Source organism: Anopheles bellator, chromosome 1, assembly GCF_943735745.2.
Source record: "Anopheles bellator chromosome 1, idAnoBellAS_SP24_06.2, whole genome shotgun sequence".
Lineage (NCBI taxonomy): Eukaryota > Metazoa > Arthropoda > Insecta > Diptera > Culicidae > Anopheles > Anopheles bellator.
Genome location: NC_071285.1, coordinates 60,213,136 through 60,233,338, shown reverse-complemented (window position 1 = coordinate 60,233,338; position 20,203 = coordinate 60,213,136). Strand labels below are relative to the sequence as shown.

General features: G+C 43.8%; 2 protein-coding genes across 7 annotated transcripts; one reads left to right on the top strand and one right to left on the bottom strand.

The window, feature by feature from the left end:
• Positions 1 to 442: 442 nt before the first annotated feature.
• On the top strand, positions 443 to 6,895 carry LOC131214702 (uncharacterized). The gene is made up of 6 exons (XM_058209039.1): positions 443 to 678; positions 3,270 to 3,372; positions 4,116 to 4,352; positions 5,115 to 5,935; positions 6,035 to 6,256; positions 6,341 to 6,895. The coding sequence occupies exons 1-6, from the start codon at positions 573 to 575 to the stop codon at positions 6,679 to 6,681; spliced, it is 1,830 nt and encodes a 609-aa protein (XP_058065022.1). The 5' UTR covers positions 443 to 572; the 3' UTR covers positions 6,682 to 6,895.
• Positions 6,896 to 7,314: 419 nt separating this feature from the next.
• LOC131208257 (uncharacterized) lies at positions 7,315 to 18,270 on the bottom strand. 6 transcript variants are annotated; one of them, XM_058200944.1, is made up of 9 exons: positions 18,146 to 18,214; positions 14,487 to 14,804; positions 11,927 to 12,055; positions 10,327 to 10,493; positions 10,020 to 10,197; positions 9,341 to 9,383; positions 8,089 to 9,247; positions 7,795 to 8,031; positions 7,315 to 7,720 (listed from the first exon to the last, which is right to left on the bottom strand). In XM_058200944.1, exons 3-9 carry the CDS (start codon positions 12,024 to 12,026, stop codon positions 7,586 to 7,588), a joined length of 2,019 nt encoding a protein of 672 aa, XP_058056927.1. In that variant the 5' UTR covers positions 12,027 to 12,055; positions 14,487 to 14,804; positions 18,146 to 18,214; the 3' UTR covers positions 7,315 to 7,585. The 6 variants fall into 6 exon arrangements, with proteins under 6 accessions (XP_058056927.1, XP_058056900.1, XP_058056909.1 ...); XM_058200917.1 differs by having other exon boundaries at positions 11,927 to 12,039; XM_058200926.1 differs by lacking the exon at positions 14,487 to 14,804 and having other exon boundaries at positions 11,927 to 12,039; positions 18,146 to 18,270.
• Positions 18,271 to 20,203: the final 1,933 nt, after the last annotated feature.

Below are 20,203 nucleotides of genomic sequence, written 5' to 3'. Positions count from 1 at the left end.
TAATGGCACTAGTCAGCTGGCGACCGTTACGCAACGCGGTGGTGCATTGTACGCCGAACACAGCATAAGCGTCATCTTTTTGCCCGTTGTGCAGCCTTTTGGTGCAGCTGCGTTGTTTACCAGTGGCGCTGCCTCGGCGAGGCACTGTTGTCGTTGCCTCTTTCCGATGTTTCTTTATTTATTTTATTTTTTTTTGGTCGTCACTCCAGTTCGTCATTATAGTCTGTGTTGTGGCACTCTCCAAGGGACTTCAATTGCCATCTCCATGCTTCAATCGGGCTATATGCGAAACACCGATCGTTACCGCCCGTTACAGGCATATCATCGTGGGTCGCGACTTTAGTAAAGCTTGAACCACGTTCCGCGATGGATCGTATTAACGGAATTTTGTAAAGACTGAGTTACTGTGGCAGTTGAAAACAATTGTTACGCCATTTTTTATGTTAAGTTTTGTGATTTCGGTTTATTGCATTTGTTTGTACCTATATTGTGTGCAGCGAGTTGGCAAAAAAGTTTGTGCATTTAGGCGAAAGTCGGTAAAAAATCGTACGAGCTAATAATTTACATATACTATGAAAAAGTTGCGCTTGATCGCTTTGATTGTGTACCGAATTCTGATTACGGCCACGGTGTTCTGTGCGGCCTTAGCGCTGATCCACTTAACTGCCATCGATCCGAGTAAGTGATTCCTGCTGACCAGTTCTTCATATAGAGTAACTGCTATTTACACAATAAATTGCCCAGCTTTGCGTTTCTAGGCCGAACAATGAGCAAGGTGTTGAGTTAAGTGTTAAGTTACCTCATACACCCTTCGTTGAGTAATATATCTGATACACACACTATTCAAATAGTAACAAGGAGGTGGGAATGTAGCAACAAGCACCAGAAGTTGCTTGCTTGTTTTAAAAATAATTTACAATAAAAACTTAATTGCTACGATTTCGTTTTCTTCGGACTGCCAGCTTCCTGGGCAGCTGTTCTGCCAGGCTGACCGATCGACCGTAAATATTAAAGTTAACCCAAATTTGACACATTTAATTCGATCCGAGGCTATTGCAAATTCACTTGCGAATAACATTGTGAGAAATTCTAAGTCAAGTAGGAGTATTGTCATAATCCTATTTTGGTTGATAGAGCCGGGAGACAAGTAAACTAGTAAATTTTATGTTTATTGTTTATATAGTATACCAAGTTTTCTTGGTATACTATATAATTATGTTAATATACGTATATATATATATATTTCATGCAACTGTACTTTGCCGACTAATTGAAGCAAGTTTATTTTAAGCCGAAGGCATACTAGAAAGCGAGACAATAAAATAGTTTTATTCTCTCATTTAATAATATGCAAGATCCGGAATCAAGTAAAAATAATGAAAATCATCAGAATTTCCAACTTCCGCGACCAGCTGCCGAAACGAAATGTGACCAAAAAAATACTGTCCACCATTTAGCGTCGGGTGGATTTAGAGACGCAAAATGGAAGAAGCGCAAATGAATCCTGACAGAAGATAGAGCAACAGCTAAAATCTGGTTTCGTCATGATTTTATTCGAACAGCTTTGCTGCTTTCTCTCATTTCTTGCTCATTTCTTTCTCGACATATTTTTTCTACGAATGCTTAAAAATATCGCTAAAGGGGGTGAAAATGCGATTCCCTCTACCACCAGTTGCAGTCTTCACGGCGTCTTTTATACGCTGCCTTGGAAGTCATTAAGCTTTGTCAACTTTTGAACGCTACGTTGCGAACGATGGATGGGTGTCGCAGTTTCCCGGTGATTTTTGAGGTGTTTTATTTTTCTATCGCTTCTATCATCGGAACACAATACATATAGCCGTGTGACACCAGGGTTGGATAGTGACCACTGCTTTGCATCCCCTGTGTGGTAGGCAATCGCGTTTATAACCTCACTTTTTCATCCTCCACACGCGCAAGACGAACTTCGACGATTCCAAGCTGGGAGAGGACATCTATTTTTGGTCCACACCCCACCAGGGACCCATAAGACGTGAAAATCTTTGGGAGCTTCGTCGCAGTGGGTAATAAGTGTCAGGAAAATTTATCTAGCTTCTAGCTTCAGTGGCGGCGCGTTCGCGCCAGGATTGCTAGACAAACGATCGCTTAGTGAGTCCGGTCTGGTTCCGGGGCACTAACGAACGACGCTCGTTTTCTGCGACCTTTCCAAGGCAACGCACTAGAAGGTAGCACTCTCTGGGAAAAATCAAGCATGTGACAAGGTAGTCGTAAATTGTCACAAATTTGATCGAGATCGTGCTACAAATCGAAAAGGGCAGCTTCTTTTTAAGCCGCTGGTATTGGGCAATATTGTGCTGCTGTAAAACTACTGCTGCTGTGCAGTCTAGGAATCGCTTTTTCGGGTTACATTGAATTGTTGGATATTATCTGACCTTGGTTGTTGTTATACAATGTGTCATATATTTCATGAATTATTTGCTGCTAACAAAAAGGATTCAAAAACTCAATGCATTTCGATCAGGTATTTAATTGAACCACCAAGAAACGCATAGAAGGAAATAAAAAACTCACATCTTAAAACAGTTCGATTGAGAAAACAAGCAAGTCTTACTGTTCATGTTAGTTAGTCTGTTAGTCTTGCTTGTTCATGTCCATCCTCAACTCAAGCCTATGTGGTGAACTTTGCTTTCCTATGCAAATAATTAGCGCTGAGCGATCTCTACCATGTGGTACAGTAAGGTTTGCCTGCGACAATCCAACCACTTCTATAAAGGTTAACTTACGCCCTTGAGTACAATGTCCCAATGGCTTACGTCGGATAGAAAACCACGCCAAGGATGTCTAATTAGCGCAAAATAATGTCCTCCGAAAAGGATTTCCTCTCAATTCAAATGCTACCTTTTTTCTTGGTTGGGCAAAATTTTTTTTTGTGCAACAATTTGCACGAATTCACCTAATAAAATCTCATGGTTTTAAGATAAGTTCGATGACGGTAAATCGTTTGGAAAAATAACTTCGCCACTTCAACTTCGCATGGCATTGTTGAAATTCCATTGCGCAACCTTTACTTCGATGTTTCGATGTTCTGATGTTTTCTGGAAAGATCGAGGCATCGAGCAACACATCGTTAAAGGGGTGATATTTTTAAAGTGATCCTAATGAGCCGGAACGGCCACCGCTTGTTATGAACGAATTATTTTGGCAAGAAAAAGATTCTTGTTTGACCGATTGTTACGTTTGTTACTGGATTAAATTCAAACCTGGTTGCTTTGGTTTCTTTTACATTTCAGGGGAACGAGTCACCTCCTGTGATCGAGTCTGTAATGGAGTGGACTGGCCACGAATATGTCGTTTTCAACTGGTGATACAGAAGCGAATTATCTACCCCGATAAGTATGTTATGCGATGTAATTGCCGATTTTCCACCCAAATTTCAAATTATCTCCACGAAAAATATTAGATGTAGTAATTGATTCGATATATTTTTTAAAAAATATGTGTCTTATAGCTACTGTAATTACGCATCTAACGCAGTATAGATTGTTTAGTCAATGTTTCAAACAACACCAGTTTTGAGCATTTGAAAATATCAAGTTTTGTTCCTGATAAAGCGTTTTTGCGGGGAATACTTCTATCGAGAAGTTCTATCGACACGGAATCGAGGAATTACCTGAAAGATGGCACAAAGTAGTAGCTAACGACGGACAATACTTTCATTAATGCAGTCGTAGGTTTAATTGTTGTAGCTAGGTAACAAATGTTGAATAAAAACTGCACGAATTAATTGCTACAGCCAATATCTAAACTAAAAAATTGAATCCCATCAACATTTAACGGACTTTATATCTCAAAAATTTCCCACACGTATTTCGGAGCACATATTTTGCTTTGATATAGTTTCAAGGCAGTATTTTCTTTGTTTACGATATCATAATTTACGAATGACACCAACTGCAAACGGTTCCGTTTGTTGTGTTTACATATTTTTCATGGAAAATTTTAGCAGAATAGTATTTGATGTTCTCACGAAAAATGGACAAACATTCCGTCACGTCAAGCATGAAATTTAAGTTTTTGACTATCGACGTAATACTTCTCTTAACACCTAACTGACGAATACGTTTCGTTTTTTACAGATTGCTTCAGCCAGAAGGTCGCAAGGGGAACTCAACGATTAACCGAAAGCTCAGTAAAAAGGAAGAACCTTTTCTATACTACACCGTCAATGGCCGCTTCGTGGGCCCCACGATTACCGTCTGTGAGAACGACTTCTTGGTGGTAGATGTCGAGTGTCAGATCCCAGGCGAGAGTATTTCTCTGCACTGGACAGGTCAAAGCCAACGGCGGACACCCTTCATGGATGGGGTGCCTATGTGAGTGATCTGTAAATCACCGCTAAATTTCCCCTCTCTCAGTTAAGCTGATTTATGGATTGTTTTGGGTGAGCGTCAGAGTCTTTTCTTAGAGCCGCTGCTGTTCCTCATGTTCAACCTACGAATCATCAAAAGATTTTTCGCGTACCTGTAACAGTGCCAAAAACATTCAAGGTTAGGATGTTGCTTGAAGCGGTTCTAAATTATGTCTGTTTCTAATACTCAAATGACGATGTCAACACATACAAAATTTGTTAGAACTTTGAATAGCGAGAAGTATTAGTCGATGCGGCGTATTTTATATAGAAATGTTATGCACAAATAACAAATGGGTATGTAGACAGACAGATCAGCCCCGTGTGGGAAGATTGGTCGGATATACCCTACGATGATTTCGGTGAGCATTGAAAAATGACGGACTGTCAACTGGTTCTTTCCTAGAAGATGGAAAGCTGGCGAGCGATTTATCTTAGATTGTTTTGTCGTGTATTGTAATCCGAACCCGCACACCATGCCGGGAAAGAGGTACAATGAACAATCATTTTACCTTTTTTCCGATACTTCGCGCACGAGCGAAGCCGGTTCATTAAATTACGAAAGGGCGCGATCCACATCTGAGACCACTGACCGGTATTTTTAGACATCAAAAATTGAAATCCGTTACATAATATCGTAGACACAGCGAAACTCGTTCCCAGGACACTCTTCAGAGCACATACGTTGTTCACACACGTAATGAGTCGCAAATGTTTACTATTTCAGGATAACTCAGTGTCCCATCACGAGCTTCACACGCTTCCAGTACACGTTCCAAACGGATAAAGCTGGCACCCATCTCTATCATGGGTTTTCCGGTGTCGAAAGGACTCGGGGTCTTCTCGGGGCGCTCGTAGTCCGGTCGGCTGGTGAACAGCGGAACCACAGAACTATTCCACCTACGGAGAGTGTGTGGGTTGTTGTGGAAGTTAATGGTGTACTGACCGTTAATGGGCAACGCCATTGGCAGGAGACGCTCCCAAGGGCTGCAGCCAGCCTGGGACATCGTCTTCGACTTTTGTACGTGGCTAGGTATCAGTGTCAACTTTGGTTAGAACTGGAAGATCACCGGATCCAAGTGTTGGCCCTCGATGGGAATTTACTTGAACCGAAAAACGTTAAACGCGTCCTACTTCACGATGGCATACGCGTGGATCTGGCCATCATGCTCGAGCAAGTTCCGAAAAGAGTTAAGTCTGATTTTGAAATGCGCTTCACTTTGATGAACGACAATGGCGACGGCGGTGGACAAACGTGCAGTAAAGAGTCGGTCGGACGGTCGGTCTTTCGGTTCCAGTATGAACCCTGTCCTACGGTGGACGATGATTCAGATGCTCTATCCATCCCATCTCTGCCACCACTCAAGAAAAAGGAGTTGGATCTTGGTGGTGGACTCTGTGACTTTCCGGAACCGCAAAGAGTCCTCTGTCTACGAGATCTTCGAGCGCTCGTAAAGGATCAGTTTCCAAAGGAGTTCCATTCCTACGACACTCGACTAGAGTTCACCATTAGCTCGCAGGTGGTTGAGGAACTAGGTCCCTTCGAAGGTAGGCTGCACATGAGATAATTATAATCACTTGAGCTGCTTGCATGTTACTTGAACCATCTTTTTATATCCTCGACTCTCTCTTTCTCTCACACTGCAGATGACACCTATTACGAAGTCGTGCGTTCCGTGAACGGATTCACCTTCGCCTTTCCATCGGTGATGATGCTACGCGAACCGGTCAGCGCCGAGCTAAGATCACACACTTGCGGTCATCGGCGGATGCCAAGAAAGTGTCATCCGTTGATGGACCGGTGCGAGTGCGTTCACGTCGCCCATCTCGAAACAGGTCACCGGGTGGAAATGGTTCTAATTAATACCGGTAGGCTTGCCCTGTTTATGCCGTGAACCCGAACCATCGCTTCATCCAATTTTTATTCGTTTTTCTTTTTGTTAACCCCAAAAGATCCTTCGAACGATTACATCTACCATCTTCACGGACACACATTTTTTGTGGTCGGAATCGGTGAAAGGTCGGCTGAGGTGAGGCAGAGTATTTCGCTCAACCTCGACAGACCAATCGGTCGAGACACAATCCTTGTGCGGCGAGACACGGTAGTTGTCGTTAGGTTTGTGGCCAAAAATGCCGGACTCTGGTTGCTACGGGACATTGGATCGGAACGATGGACCCGCGGGATTGATGTTGTGCTGAACGTCAGCACCCGCCACCACCAGGCAGCGGTCGCCTTGCCGGTCAATTTTCCTTCCTGTCGCCATTTTGTGGGGCCGCGGAATTTTTTAATCTGACACAAATTATTCCCATGCCGTTACTCGTTAAACTATGGCGTTCCAGAGATTTCAGTGAGAAAAGGCGATTTTGCTGTGATATTTCCATCGTGCGATTGGTCTCAGAATCGACTGGTGGAAGCATATTGCTATTTAAGTTGGAAAATACAAGTTAAAATTGCTGCCCGTGTTTGAATACTGTATAAGATTGAATGTTGTAACGCAAACAACATAAACGCACAACATTGGTAAACAGTATTGGATGTTTGTATATTGCTGCAGGTCACAATTAATAAATTAATTAATTACGAACACGTCGATTTCAAATTTTCATTCCCATAGCAGGCCACTGAATGCAATGGTTCGCATGCAGGTTCTGACTTGTACGCAAGAGAATAGCTTGCACACAAATAGCGAATTTCGCGAATGGCATGTTTCAAATGTAAATTGTCGATTAACGTTAATTTGCTACATTTCTACTCCACTATGCTCAAACAGTAGAAGCCAAAACATATTAAAATTCAAGAGTTTCGCAGCCATTGCGTTGAAAAATTCATTCAACTGCTCTGTTCAATCCATGCCTGAGTTATGTGTCCTAGAGCTAAGATGACAATTAATAACGGATATAAACGCCAATAGCATTGTTTTGTTCCTTGTGTTTTTCTCCGTAACAACCTACGGCGATTTTATTAGCGCTTCTTTATTAGAACACAATAATGGGGGTAAAGAATAATAGCCATTATTGCGCAAAGTAAAACATCAACAGCAAGTGTCATATCGTTAATTGGCAGCAAGGCTGGCGATCGAGTCGAACGCGGATGGCAAACCAGATTGACGGCGCTGCCGCTGGAGCATTGTTACTGGATTGAATGGTTAAAACAGCATGAATGTGTTATTTTATTAGCTCATCCCAGCTTCCGGCCAATTACATAATGGTACAGGGCATCGCACAGCAGAGTGGAAGACAGACGGGCACGACGGCAGCCCCAGATTTGCTGGAGCTCTTTGACTTGCTTTCCGCTTCGTATTTGTACATGCCGCTGGCCTTAGCGTATTCTCCCTGCGGTGCAAAACAAGATGAAAGAATGAATCGCGTTGTCGGTGTCGGAAGACATTCTGTGAACGATCGATTACCTGCGATCTCCAGCCGCTCGCTTCCATTTCTTTCTTAGCGAACATCTCGTGTCCGGGAGGATAGTACACTGGCGGACCGGCAATGTTCTTTGAAGTTAGTTGATTTATGGGGGTCGACTTCTGATCCATCGGGTCGTCGATCAGTTTCGGGCTGGTCCCATTCATTGCGGGCCTCTTAGAACCGTTGTCCGTTTGAGTACTGTTAATCACCTTCGATTGGTAGGTGATTTGGCCATCCTGTAACAACATAACACCATCAGCAATTAAGCCAACTGGCTATATCTGTGTCATTACCTCTCCAAATGTGGCCATAAGATCGTCGAGCCGTTTCGGAGGATGTCCGTCGATGTCGGTCCGATCCGTGCCGTCGGTCGGGAACGGCTGTAGCAGAGGTTCGCGTTCGGCCGGCGGTGGATACAAATTTCGCGTCGCGTTCGTCGTCGTAGAGCTGTACTTGTAAGTGACCGTCGTTGGCGGATCACTAGCACCGGTGTGAGGAAAGTGGGCCGGAACCGGTGAGCCGTAGCGATTGTCTGCCGTGTTGGTGCGTTCCTCGCGGTAAATGTATGTTGCGTTATTACCTGGCGGATAGCCCGTGGCCGGTTCGTTGGTGTATTTCACGGGGACACGGCCATCTGTTGGAGTAGGCGGAGGTTCAATTGCCCGGAAGTTATTCGGATACCCTGTATCAACGTTCGGTCCAGGTTGATCTGGATAATAGTTAGTGGTCGAATGCTTAGTGTCCTTCTTGTAGTAAACCGTTTTGGCCGTGTTCGGAGGCAACTGATGGTTCAATATGCTAGGCACCGGATAGTCCTGCACATTGCTGGCCGTGTTGAAGGATTCGTTTTTTACCAGCACCGTTTTTGACGATGGATTCACGTGTTCTCCTGGGTGGGCGACCGGGAGCGTGTTCGTGGTCTGATTGAGGGCTTGGTTCGTGTAGGAGATGGTCTGGTTGAGCGTCCCTGTGTTCTCCGGAGGCAGTTCATACGTATAGGTACGCACGGTGGTGGTCACTTTTGTGTTCGGACGCGGTAGAATATTATCCGAGAGCGGGATTTGGCCCAATACATTCGCTGCACTGTCTACGTGAACGCTCTCGTTATAGCGCACATTTCGTGGGACCAGCTCACCAGAACTAGGCGAAACGGTACGTGTTTCGGTGTAGTACTCCTCCGAACGAGATGGAGTCATGGAGCGCTGCGGAGTCACCGAACGGTTGATGCCTCCGTAGATTCCGGTGGAACTGTTGTCCGCACTGTACGAGACATTCTTGAGCGTGGTCGTTGATTGATTTTCGTACGATGGGCTACGGTGACGAGATCGGGATTGTCGGACCTCATAGCTGTTTGGTGTGTCGAATACCAGCTCACGGTTAACCGGGGTATGCCTACCACCGCCCGTGGTGCTGTATGTTGTAGTAGTTTTAATGACCTTTGTGCCTGGTTCACTGCAAAAGTGGGAACATGTTAGTCGTAATTGCTTTCCGTAATCATCGGAGCCCGTGCAGCGCGTCTTCCGCAAGGGTTTCGCCTACACTTACAGCAAACCGGAGTCAATACCATCGCGGCTCAAATTCTTATTACCTATGGAAAGAGGAAATTAAAATGTCTACTTAAACAACATCCAGAGCCCAAAGTTTCACCAATGGAAGCATAGCGCCTTGCCCCCGCGACATGCCCATCAATCAACAACATTTCTAAAACACCAAATGACTGTATGGCGAGATAAGTATTTTTTTTCTGTTCGTCCGTTAGCTGACTGATGACGATTTTTTCTCGTCTGGAAACTTCAGTCAAAGCGATTCAAAATCATAAACTCATTGTTATTTCCGTGCAATTGGATCGAAATCAAAAATTGTGCAAACCATCTGACCCAGTTCCAACAGCAACACGAAGACTGCGTTTCGGGATACGTAAATTGGTTTCGCTAGTCGGTGCTCTCGTGACCACTAATTATAGCATTATCGTTCGGCTGACATTGTGCTAGTTTGGTGCCAGTTCTTACTCATCCACCTTCTGAGAGGGCTGGGCAAGCGACTCACACAAAAGGATAGGTGGTATTGTGGGCCTACTGGCGGCATAAGGCAGGCGTTATGGTTAATCGTACTTTGAAGCCGATGTCTCGCTTGCAGCACAGGCATATTTTTAGCCACTCAACCCGTGTGGCCAATGATTCACTCCCCGTCGCCAATCGTTAGCCCAGATCATCGCCCAACTCACTTCGATCGAGTGAAGAATCGCGCTCACGTTCAAGATCATTCAGCAGAGTGTCGAGTTGGTTGATGTTGCGCTGGTATACTTCGCTGACAGACTGATCCGTTCGACCGGGAACAACGCCACTACCGCTACCGGCTGATTTGTACTCATACTTGGCCGTTTTGTAGATCTTCCGCTCGTTCTGTGACAGAACGATGTGAGCCATCGACATATTCAAAGCAAACCAACAACAAAGGATAGAAAACACAAATTAAAATCACATACCACACACGGTAAAAGTATTGCTAATCAGAACTCGGGCTTCACTGACCGTGGTAATGCTGGGACTGGTCGAGCGTTCCCGAGAGACGGTTGTGACATTGGCCGGTTGAAGATACTGCACCTCACGACTTGTCGTCGAGTAGTTATTGCCAAGTGGCTGACCCAGGGAGCTGCCAGGGCGTGAAACACTCGCCTGCAGATCTTCCAGAAGGTTGTCTGATGATAAGCGGAAAAGGTTGAACAACACGGAAAGGATCGTAATTATACATTTTCGCCTGGCATTAACTTAAGATGCAGAACTTGTTTTCCTTTTCTTTTTTTTCCTATATAGTAGGGCTTAAATTTCTCTGTTTGGCATTCTCGAATACTTAGTGTTCATTGGACGCCCAACAACGATGTACAACATTGTGTTAGAACTCGGCCATTACCTTAGTTTTTAATAACAGTTTTTCCGGAAAATATTAATATGAAGGCAAAGAGAAACCAATACACAAAGCAATAAAAATCAATACCTTACTTTCGATTCGTTTCCTAATTTCGTTAATGACACTTGTGGTCCACAAAAATTAAACTTATTTCCAAAGTATTGACCAATGGTTAGCAATGAAATCTACTTTCTTGCATCTCATCCAATGGCGGCGATTACTATCGGATATAAATCGCATGCTTCGTTTACCATATCTTTGTACTGTAAAAGGGCTACACATGTATGTATTGTGAAATACTTGTCCATTTGCGAGCAACAACGCGATGTCCGGAGAAGTCAGTTCAGGTGATGCTCTCGCCGACAATGCAAAAAAGTAGCAAAAGCGTTAGTGCCGCTTCTCCGAACAACGGTTTGTGTGTTCGGTCGAATGACCCATTGTTGAGTGCATTGTTTCGTTCGTTTTATGCACAGAGCGTTGGTTCCAGAAATATTACCTAAGCGTAGGATAAAATTTTACATGCACAAGGATTATAGGATGCTGAAGCTAGTATAAACATCAAACTTTTGGGATGTTTCAAAAGTGAATAAAAATAGACTTATTTTGAACTTGTATTCAGAAAATCCCGCCAATTTCTAATATTTCACAGCAAACGATTCTTCAGCACTTGAGCTTTCCAATTTTCCATATTCTACATGGAGGACCGAGTTCGCAATAATTTTTTGTAAAATCAAAAAAGGTAGAAAAGAATCATACTGCAGGCTAGTGCAGTGTCCATTTGCGAGCCATTACTACTGCTGCATTACAACAATGTCGGCGCTCGTGTGCACATAAATGTACATGATGAGCTGGTGGGATGGGATGGAAACTTAATCTCCCCTCTGGGAAAACCGCCTCTGGCCCTACTTTCCTGTAGCTGGCTTGCGCTACTGCATTCGATACCAACCGGAATACCGGTGCAAATGTTCATTTTAACAACGGGAAAAAAAGTTCTTAACCATCTAGAGAATGGTAATTGAAAATATCTTTTGTTTTGCGGGAAACATTCGCCACGCCGACAGGACCCACAATTGAACATTCCTGGAAGTGTTGGGTGAAATTTTTGTTGTTCGTAGCAGGTGTGGTCCATTCACGATTGCAACATGCATTGGGTAATCATCAGTAATCAAAGATTCATTAGAATGTGTACATCATATTTTATATTAGTACACGATCAACACTCACCCAAATTGTTGTCGAACTGGCTGTGAGTGGAGGGCGTTAGCACGCGTACAACATTCGAAGATGAATATTCCTCCCGTCGTTGCTGCTCCCTAGTCATCATGACTCAGTATTCACTGTGAAGAAAAAACACTATTATCAGACATCATTAAGTCAAATAGTGAACGAATAATCGTATTTGCTTCGATCCTTTCGGTTGGGAATTGGTAAAAGTATCTCTCGCGCTACTCTGATCTGCGATGGTCATCAATCACTTGGTCCAACACGACGTTCGCTAAAGTAATTTGCTGGACGCATAAATCGCAATCAAACTGCAACAGTCGAGGAGCGCTCCCGACGGGGAAATCTTACGAACAATTCGTTAATGAGATCATCGAAACGGAAGCATTGCCTCGGTCTTCATTTAGATTGTCAATCCGTAGCTCCGTCCTCATTCCCCGACGTAAAAGGAAAAACCTGTTGCTTGGTGACCATGGCGACCTGTTCACGGTCGCTCCTTTTAATGCAAGAAATCGAAATCATCGTCATCGCGAAGGAAACACAGAAACGCCGGCGTACTATCAGCATCCTGCCGTCGAGAACCTCAAAAGAGGAACTGGTGTGTAATTCCAAGGTAATGTGGGAAAGCATCTTCCGGTTTCGAGCAGCTCTTGATACGCGAGCATAATAAATACAACATGCAAACGCTTTGCAAAATGTGGCAAGGCCTATGATACGATGGCGAGCCAACGGCCTGCACCCGACGGGTTCGTTTAAAAAAAACCCATTGCCAGCTATTAGACTAACCGCATCGCGATGATGGCCACCACAACGGCGGCGACAGAGAAAAGCCATGAACGTTCCATAAAAGGTAACGACGGTCGTGAAATATATCTCTCACACTTTACAGTGTGGTACCACCGTACTCGGATCGGTTTGAATGTTGCGGACTGACTTGTTCGTCGCTGGATGTGGTATGCCCTGTCCCGACTTGAATCCGGAACCCCCAGAGCATCATCTCATCTCAGTTCGAAATCGGTCAAAACCTATTTGCACCTTGCTTCGAATTGTCCGCTATGAGAGTTGGCGAAAATGGCTCCATGTTGGCGTTAGTGCGCTTCGCTGAAGGTTAGCATGTGTCATCGTCGCCATCGTCCCACACATTTCCGCCGGAACGAGACGAAGGCGTTTCATAATTCTGTCGTTAATCGTAAAATCGAATGCTGATGTCATTGATAACGTTACGTCAGCACAGCTCACACGGATTGTATCGTGGAAAAATAATCCAATTCTTGTGACCCACATCGTAACCTGCAGAGCGAAGATAGCACTTGCCAGGAGGTTTTAATCGACCCGACGTTTTCATTGCAGCTGAAACTTTCGATGTTGCCCTCGTGTCTTTTGGTTAGGGCATAGCAAAATGTCCAACTGGAATAAGACATTACCTTATAAAACTATTCATTGTATTTCGTATCATCATACTCATCATGCTTCTCAGGGCTCTTTCGCTGCGTTTTGAGCAATATTATTTATATGAAATAGAAAGAAAATAGTACTCTTACGTGATGGTATCCTAGGAAGAATAAGAACTTGCAATTTTCCCCAGCGCCAACGCACCGCACCTCTCCCTCTTGCGTCTATCTTTCGGATAGAGCCGCTGTGAGTTTGCAGCAGACCTGTATGGTTAATTACACGTCGTTGGCGTTGCTCCATGGGTTTGCAACATCGCACAGGCCTGGTTGATCTGTAGCCTGTGCCAAGGGTCCACGTGACCTTCGCTGTTGAAGGAATGACATCACAAAAAGTCAATTTGCACCCACGCAAACACAACGACGAGAAAGAAGCCGTAATATGAAAAAACACCACTTCGTTGAGTGATTCTGCATCCCACCAGAATGTATTCGATCAATCGCGATAGTGAAGGTCTCATGAACCGTTCTCGACGCATGCTTCACCTAGTTTCGTTTTCTTCGTCTCTCTTGCATCATGGGGCTGTGGTTCCGGCCTACAGCACTCGTACACATAATCGAAACTAGTGGTCCGTGATTTGTCCATGACCGGACGCAGATTGCAGACGTTGCGCGAAGATGCAACGTCTCACAAACCTGTTTCAGGAGGCAGACGCTCAGAAGACGGAGGGAGCTGACGAGCTCCACACCAGCTCCGGGGACATTTGGAAACAGGCGGGCGGGTATCTTCGACAATACAAGAAACACATGTTTGTGAAGACGTCGCTCTCTCGCTTGCCGTACGACACATTCTTCGGCACATGAAAACACAGCAAACATCACACCACGGCAGTGGTTGCGATCGAGGAACTCCTGTAGACTATTGCTCTGACCGCTAGCAGAAGCTCGTTTGTGCATCACTCGTCACTGTTTCGAGCGTTGAGCAACTACACCAAACCAGGGCACAGGTGTTGGAAACTAAAAACCTAATTGCCGCGGTTCTATGAGAATGTTTCCATTTGACTGTTACAAAAGCTCTCCGAATTGCACCTGTTTTTCACCATTCCTTTTTGTTATTACACGTAAGTTGTTAGAAGCATCTTTTCTGCTTGTCTGCTTATAGTCGTGCTGCTTACCGAGGCAGGTGAGATGAAATTCCAACCTAACCGGGCATCTGGCTTATCCATCTTTCTCAAACAAAACAAAAATCTGTTTTGCCAGCTAATGCACCTTCGCGGTCGTCGAGAAACAACACGTGCAAACACCGCAGAACGATCACTAATACATGGGTACTACTCGCAGCTACGATCGACACGGCGGCCCTGGGCCGATATTTTTGGAATCACAGTTTCATATGGTCGAACATTCCTTAAAATCTCGTAAACAGTTTGCCCAACCCGGACTAGGCCCGCGTGCACTGGCAGTCTTGTCGTGAAAAAGCCGGATTTTGGTAGCTAAAATTAGAAATTCGCCCTATAGTCACCGGAAAACTCACAACCCACGTTTCAGGGAGGCGCGATTCCAACAATTGATCCACTGTTTATCACAAGGCTTTAGGCACCTTTGTGCTGGGAGGGGACACAAAATGGCCTTTCGGGTAGTTAACACACCGGTCGGAAACGCAAAACTTGTTTCGCATAAGCCGACGGGCTGACAAAACGGAAGCAGTCGACCACGGGTGGTTGGCGGTTGGGCTATCGAGCACACAATACTTCAGTCTCAACGAAGAATCGTGCACTTCCCTCGTTAAACTAGTATCTTGTATGCACACTATTGATGATTTTTGTTCCGGGGTCACTAAAGTGATGCAGTATGTGTCACATCCGTCGACCGACCGTCCGGTTTCTTATGCGTGTCTTCTAAGTCGTGTGTTCACCAAGTCAATCACCTACACGCGACACGCGAAATGAGATTAAAGTCAATGAAGGCGATGAATGGAGTTTCATTTTGAAATCAATTTACTTTTCAGAAAGAACCAGAGAAAGAGAGAAACATAAAGAGTGGGAGAGAGGCCCAGAGAGTGATATGGCGTTTGTATTTTTAATATGCTTTTCCACTCGTCAATTGAATATTGGGGATGTTTTCATAACCCCAATGAAAGATCAACCTGGTATAGCGTGTAGTGTGCTCAATTGGACGATTCGTGGTTGCGGTGCAGAGACCTATCCTTCTGTATAAGATTTGCTTATTGAAATCTGTTATGATCATCGAAATAGAAGCTTGAGCTCTTTCAGTGCATTAAAAAGTAGCAAACGGTCGAAGACTAATACAAATATCGACAGAACTGTAACAGGTTACACTTACTAAAACACACAAAGGATTCACCAATTTGGGCAAGCCGTATTATACTACGTTTACATTATATAGCCCCATTTGTAGTAAAGTTAACTAAATATTCATTCGCTCAGTTGGGCAATGTACCAAACCAACGTGTTACATTTTAATATAAGGCACATGTTTTGTGCATCGAATACCGTCAATGCTTGTGACCATATGGCACTCATAGTGGTTAGTTAACGGCCGCGACATGGAGACGTGACTTGCCATGGTTATGCATTGAAATCGAACTCTTCCCACGCACTCCGTTCGCAAATGGCCGTATTTGCCTCCGCGTTTTTGGAGCCAGTTTCTTGTACCAAACGGTGACAGGAAGAGCCGGTTTTTCATCCGTTCGTGTAGCCGCTTTGTCCGGCCAGGGTTTGGAAGTTTGTAAGAGAAACAAGTGCTCGCCACGAACCGGAGTCGTGCACAAGTTGCTCGTTTAAATGCGTGCACTGCGAAACGTAAAAAACAGGCGGTCACAGCTTCCACAGACACACATGCAACGGCGCACTGCAGGGCAACAATGTTGTTGCATTCGACCCTTCGCTTGCGCCCACTCAACCCTCTTTCGCCACCCGGTGACCCATTTTTCGATAAACGTAAACATTTAATTAAAAGCAAGTGTATCACCGCTGTGCTCTTGAGCGTATGTTGGGGCGATACTCTTTTTAATCCACGAAAGGCTTTATTAGGGTTTTGCTCAGTCACAGTCCGTCGTGCGAACGAAGACTGCGGTATTTAACTGGTGTATAGGATTAGTCTACGTAGGTCCACAATAACCGTACCGACCATGAGTGAAAAGAGTTAGTTCTACGAGAATCGGTCATGGTGCGTAGGATGGGAACATACTTACTCACGTGCATATAAATAACGACGAATGTGCCTATGAAATCATCAGCCCCATTTCGTAAAACTTGAAACCTGGTCGCGCAGCACCTCGAGGACGCTTCTCGCGGTTGCGGTTGTTTTAAGACAACGGCAAGCGCCACTTACGCTGACACAAACCATGGCGATATTTTTCGAACTCTGGGTATGTGTCGTTAGCATCTAGGTTCTCAGCTGAGGTGAGAGGGGGATGGAAAGAGTTTTCTCTTCCAAGGCCAGTTTCGTGGACAGAACGTATTTCCAATGGGATGACCCCAAGATTTCATACATAATGCAAGTAAAGAAACAGAGAAGTATTCCCTTCAGAAGACAGTTTCCTTTGCTATATTTTTCATCAACGGTTGATAGCTTGACCCCAAGTCCTAAAGGATAGGTAACTGCAGTCCTAAGAGAGGAATTCCGCAAGATAATTAAACATAAACTCGAGAAATTGGCTTGGCTGCAGATGAAAACTTTCGCAGCTAGGTAGCGAAGCATCTACCGCCGAATTCTGCGACCTATTCTTTTGATAATTTACTCTAAATGAGACATGTTTACAGTAAGCCGTTGACTTGAAGCTTGCACAAATAATTAGGCAGCACTTAATAAATGTTATGGTTTAGGAGGTTGCTGAAATTTTATTATTTAATGAAGCAACTCTTTCTTTGTTCGTATTCGATCGTCCAACACATTTTGCTGGACGAAATGAAACGAGCGTCGTAGATACGGATTTTGTGACTTTAACACCGAAAAATTGTACATTTTCAACATAGCCTCTTCCATGATGCTGGAAATCCCTAACCGGTTTTGAAAGAAGGCAAATAACACTGGCGGACATCAACTAGAACTCTTCTCTTTGCCGAAGTTGTCTTGGCAGCCGTTTCAAGAGTTTTTAGTATGAGAGTATGAGTATGAGAGTATGATTCAAGAGAGTATGAACTGTTTGGTCAACATCCTACAAGATTTAGTGTTCCGCCCTCCAAAAACTAAACGATTTACTAGTCTTTGCTTTCTCAAAACACGAGTAAAACATTGTATTATGTATTAATTCAGTTTAAAGATTTTTCAATAGTTTGGTTTAATGCTTACACAATTGACACTGGGCAACTTTTTCTTTTGCAGTGACCATTTTGATATGACTATCATTACTTCTTAGGCAATATTCTAATGTTCAAATCGACCTTGTGCAACCGGAATTGGATCGTTGTCAACACAGATAATGAAACTGTAAACAAGGATGCAACGAAATACGTGATATTTTCAAACAATCCGCTCGACACACATGATGAAAGAACACCTTTTTTGTTTTTGTATGCTTGCGCGTTGTTATGAGCAATTTTTAATACAATACACCGCTAAAGCATTGCTAAGAAACTAGTCACAGTTATTCGAATTCGGGTGGTATCGGTAAGCTAAGCAAAAAGAAATAGAATGTTTTCGAAACACGCATTTCAGAATCATCCTTTCCTGAGAACAACGGAAAGTCCAACATTGTTTCTTCTTCACGCATAAACCGGGAGTTTTTTAACCATTATTGCGCACGTATACATTCACAAAGATGATGTTACTATTTGATGGTACTTAGTCGCATTTTGTCTCACTTGCTCACCTTTCAACAGCCTTTATCAAGAATTAGGAGTGAAAAGAAACCACGAAAACAACAACAAACACGGAACGACCGAACAAACACGAACTTAACTCACAAAAGTTGGAAATTTTTGATATTTTTTCCGGCTGTTTTTTGAGAATACCGATTTTTGAACCTAACTTTGAACCTTCGAACCTGATGACGAACCTTACCAAGTGCCGATGAACAATTTCATCGCCACGAAAAAAGCCGAGTCAAGTTACGATTTCCCCTCCTCGATCAAACTGACGATCATCTTGATCATCAGATCTTGCTCTTGAAGCGTCTGTAAAAAACGCAAAAGCTCACTTGAAAAGGCACTTAACAATAAAACTTATCGTTTCGCTCGGCGAATTGGCGATGATCGTTTTCGGCGAATAAACGGCGAGTAAACGACGAATAATACTTCTCAGCATAATTGAGTGTTGTGGATTTGAAAAGAATACTGCTATTTCTTGCACAATTTGAAGAATTTCAACTGAGCAAATGTGCTGAAAAAAGTGAACAAAAAGACTAAATGTGGAATCATTTGATCGTTCTGGCTTGAAAGAAAGCCAGGAAGAGATCGACTGATCGACTGAAACTGACGGATAAACGGTCAATACCGGCAGACAATTTCCACTTTCCGACGCGTTCCCTAGCTGATCCCCATTGCATGCAATGTTTTGGAAACAACATCTTGTATTCTAAAAATTAGCAAAATCCGAATCACACAGCCGTTAAGCATTTTTTCGAAAGAAAAAGATGCACCAAGTTTACTTTTCTACGATGATGTGACAAAAATAACAGTTTTAATGATCTGACTTTAGTTGCTCTGTTTGAATACGCGTATCTTTCTATGTTTTGTGTCTGTGACCATCAAAACTTTGTTCATAAATAAAAGGACTAAAAGGAGTCTGAGCAACCCATATAATGTTACCAATACTTGTCCGTTCACGTTCATTGCCTTGCTCAAATGTAGCCAAATTATACTAAAATGATGTGCATTTCTAGTAGGTTCGCTGGTGCTCTCCGGAACCATGGGCACAGGTGGCGAAAGGCACACCCTTCATCCATTCATGCTCACAAACACATCCGCGTGGCGAGAGTTTACATATTTGTCGACCTGGTACGGATGCTTGGTTGCCCCGTGTGTCTCTCATTTTTACTGTGCTTCACTAGACCATTCAGGCGGACTCCAGGTGCGAGCGTGTGAAGACAGGTAACAACACAGTTTTGCTTTTATGTGTGAGATGAGTCCTTCCGGGGATAGGAGAGTTAAACTCGACACACTTCCACTTTCCCAGTTCCCGAAGATACGATAACGAACCAAAATGGTTTTTTAACAAACCTCCACTAAACATTGAGGGTTTCGTTTCAAGCAGTTTTATGTTCCCATCCGTAACACACCTTTATTTTAGTATCCTATTTCAGGCTGCGGACCGTCCATTTTTTAGGAAGTAGTTTATGAAGAGAGAACTTAAATATTCTGTAAATACTTGATTTTCTTGAAGCAAACAGTTTTCGGGGCACGCTGTAACTCTTTAAAGTTGGCATTCGAAATCTTAGTGATGTCTTTCGTGCCGAGGTTTTTTTGTTTTTAGGCGTTTTACTAAATTACATTATAACGTAGTTCTCGTGGTCCGTTGGGCATCCAGTGTGTAGCGGGAAAAACGGTCCCGGTCTTCACCACTTGTTTCTTCTTCTTCTTCTTCTTCTAACGTAAAGTCGCCATGCGATAGATAGAACCATTACGATGGCGAAGACATCGTTACATGTGCCAAAAAGGAACCCTTCTGAGGTTGTGTTTGTGTTGTCAGTCGAATGAAAGGATTTCCAGAAGTGAGCACCTTCCTTCGGGTGAGTGGTCTGTTTTTCTGCACCAAAACCGCGGTTTTTCCGGACGAAGCCGATTGTGTGCCCAACAAATTGAGCTCCACTTGTTGTCTTCCGACTTATGAATGGTCACAATGAGAGAAGGTCATTGCATTTTGTTTCGCCATAGCAGATTTTCCTAGAACTTAAAAACCGGACTGTCATACGGATGGTTCTACCTGTCAA

What these genes read in the sequence shown, in the direction of transcription:
- LOC131214702 (XM_058209039.1), top strand. Translation starts at nt 573, where the DNA reads ATGAAAAAGTTGCGCTTGATCGCTTTGATTGTGTACCGAATTCTGATT. An exon ending in CTTAACTGCCATCGATCCGA is followed by an intron (nt 679 to 3,269) that starts GTAAGTGATTCC and finishes TTTACATTTCAG; the next exon opens with GGGAACGAGTCACCTCCTGT. An exon ending in AATGGTTCTAATTAATACCG is followed by an intron (nt 6,257 to 6,340) that starts GTAGGCTTGCCC and finishes TAACCCCAAAAG; the next exon opens with ATCCTTCGAACGATTACATC.
- LOC131208257 (XM_058200926.1), bottom strand. Translation starts at nt 12,026, where the DNA reads ATGATGACTAGGGAGCAGCAACGACGGGAGGAATATTCATCTTCGAAT. An exon ending in CCAGTCCCAGCATTACCACG is followed by an intron (nt 10,198 to 10,326) that starts GTCAGTGAAGCC and finishes GTTCTGTCACAG; the next exon opens with AACGAGCGGAAGATCTACAA. An exon ending in GGTATTGACTCCGGTTTGCT is followed by an intron (nt 9,248 to 9,340) that starts GTAAGTGTAGGC and finishes CCACTTTTGCAG; the next exon opens with TGAACCAGGCACAAAGGTCA.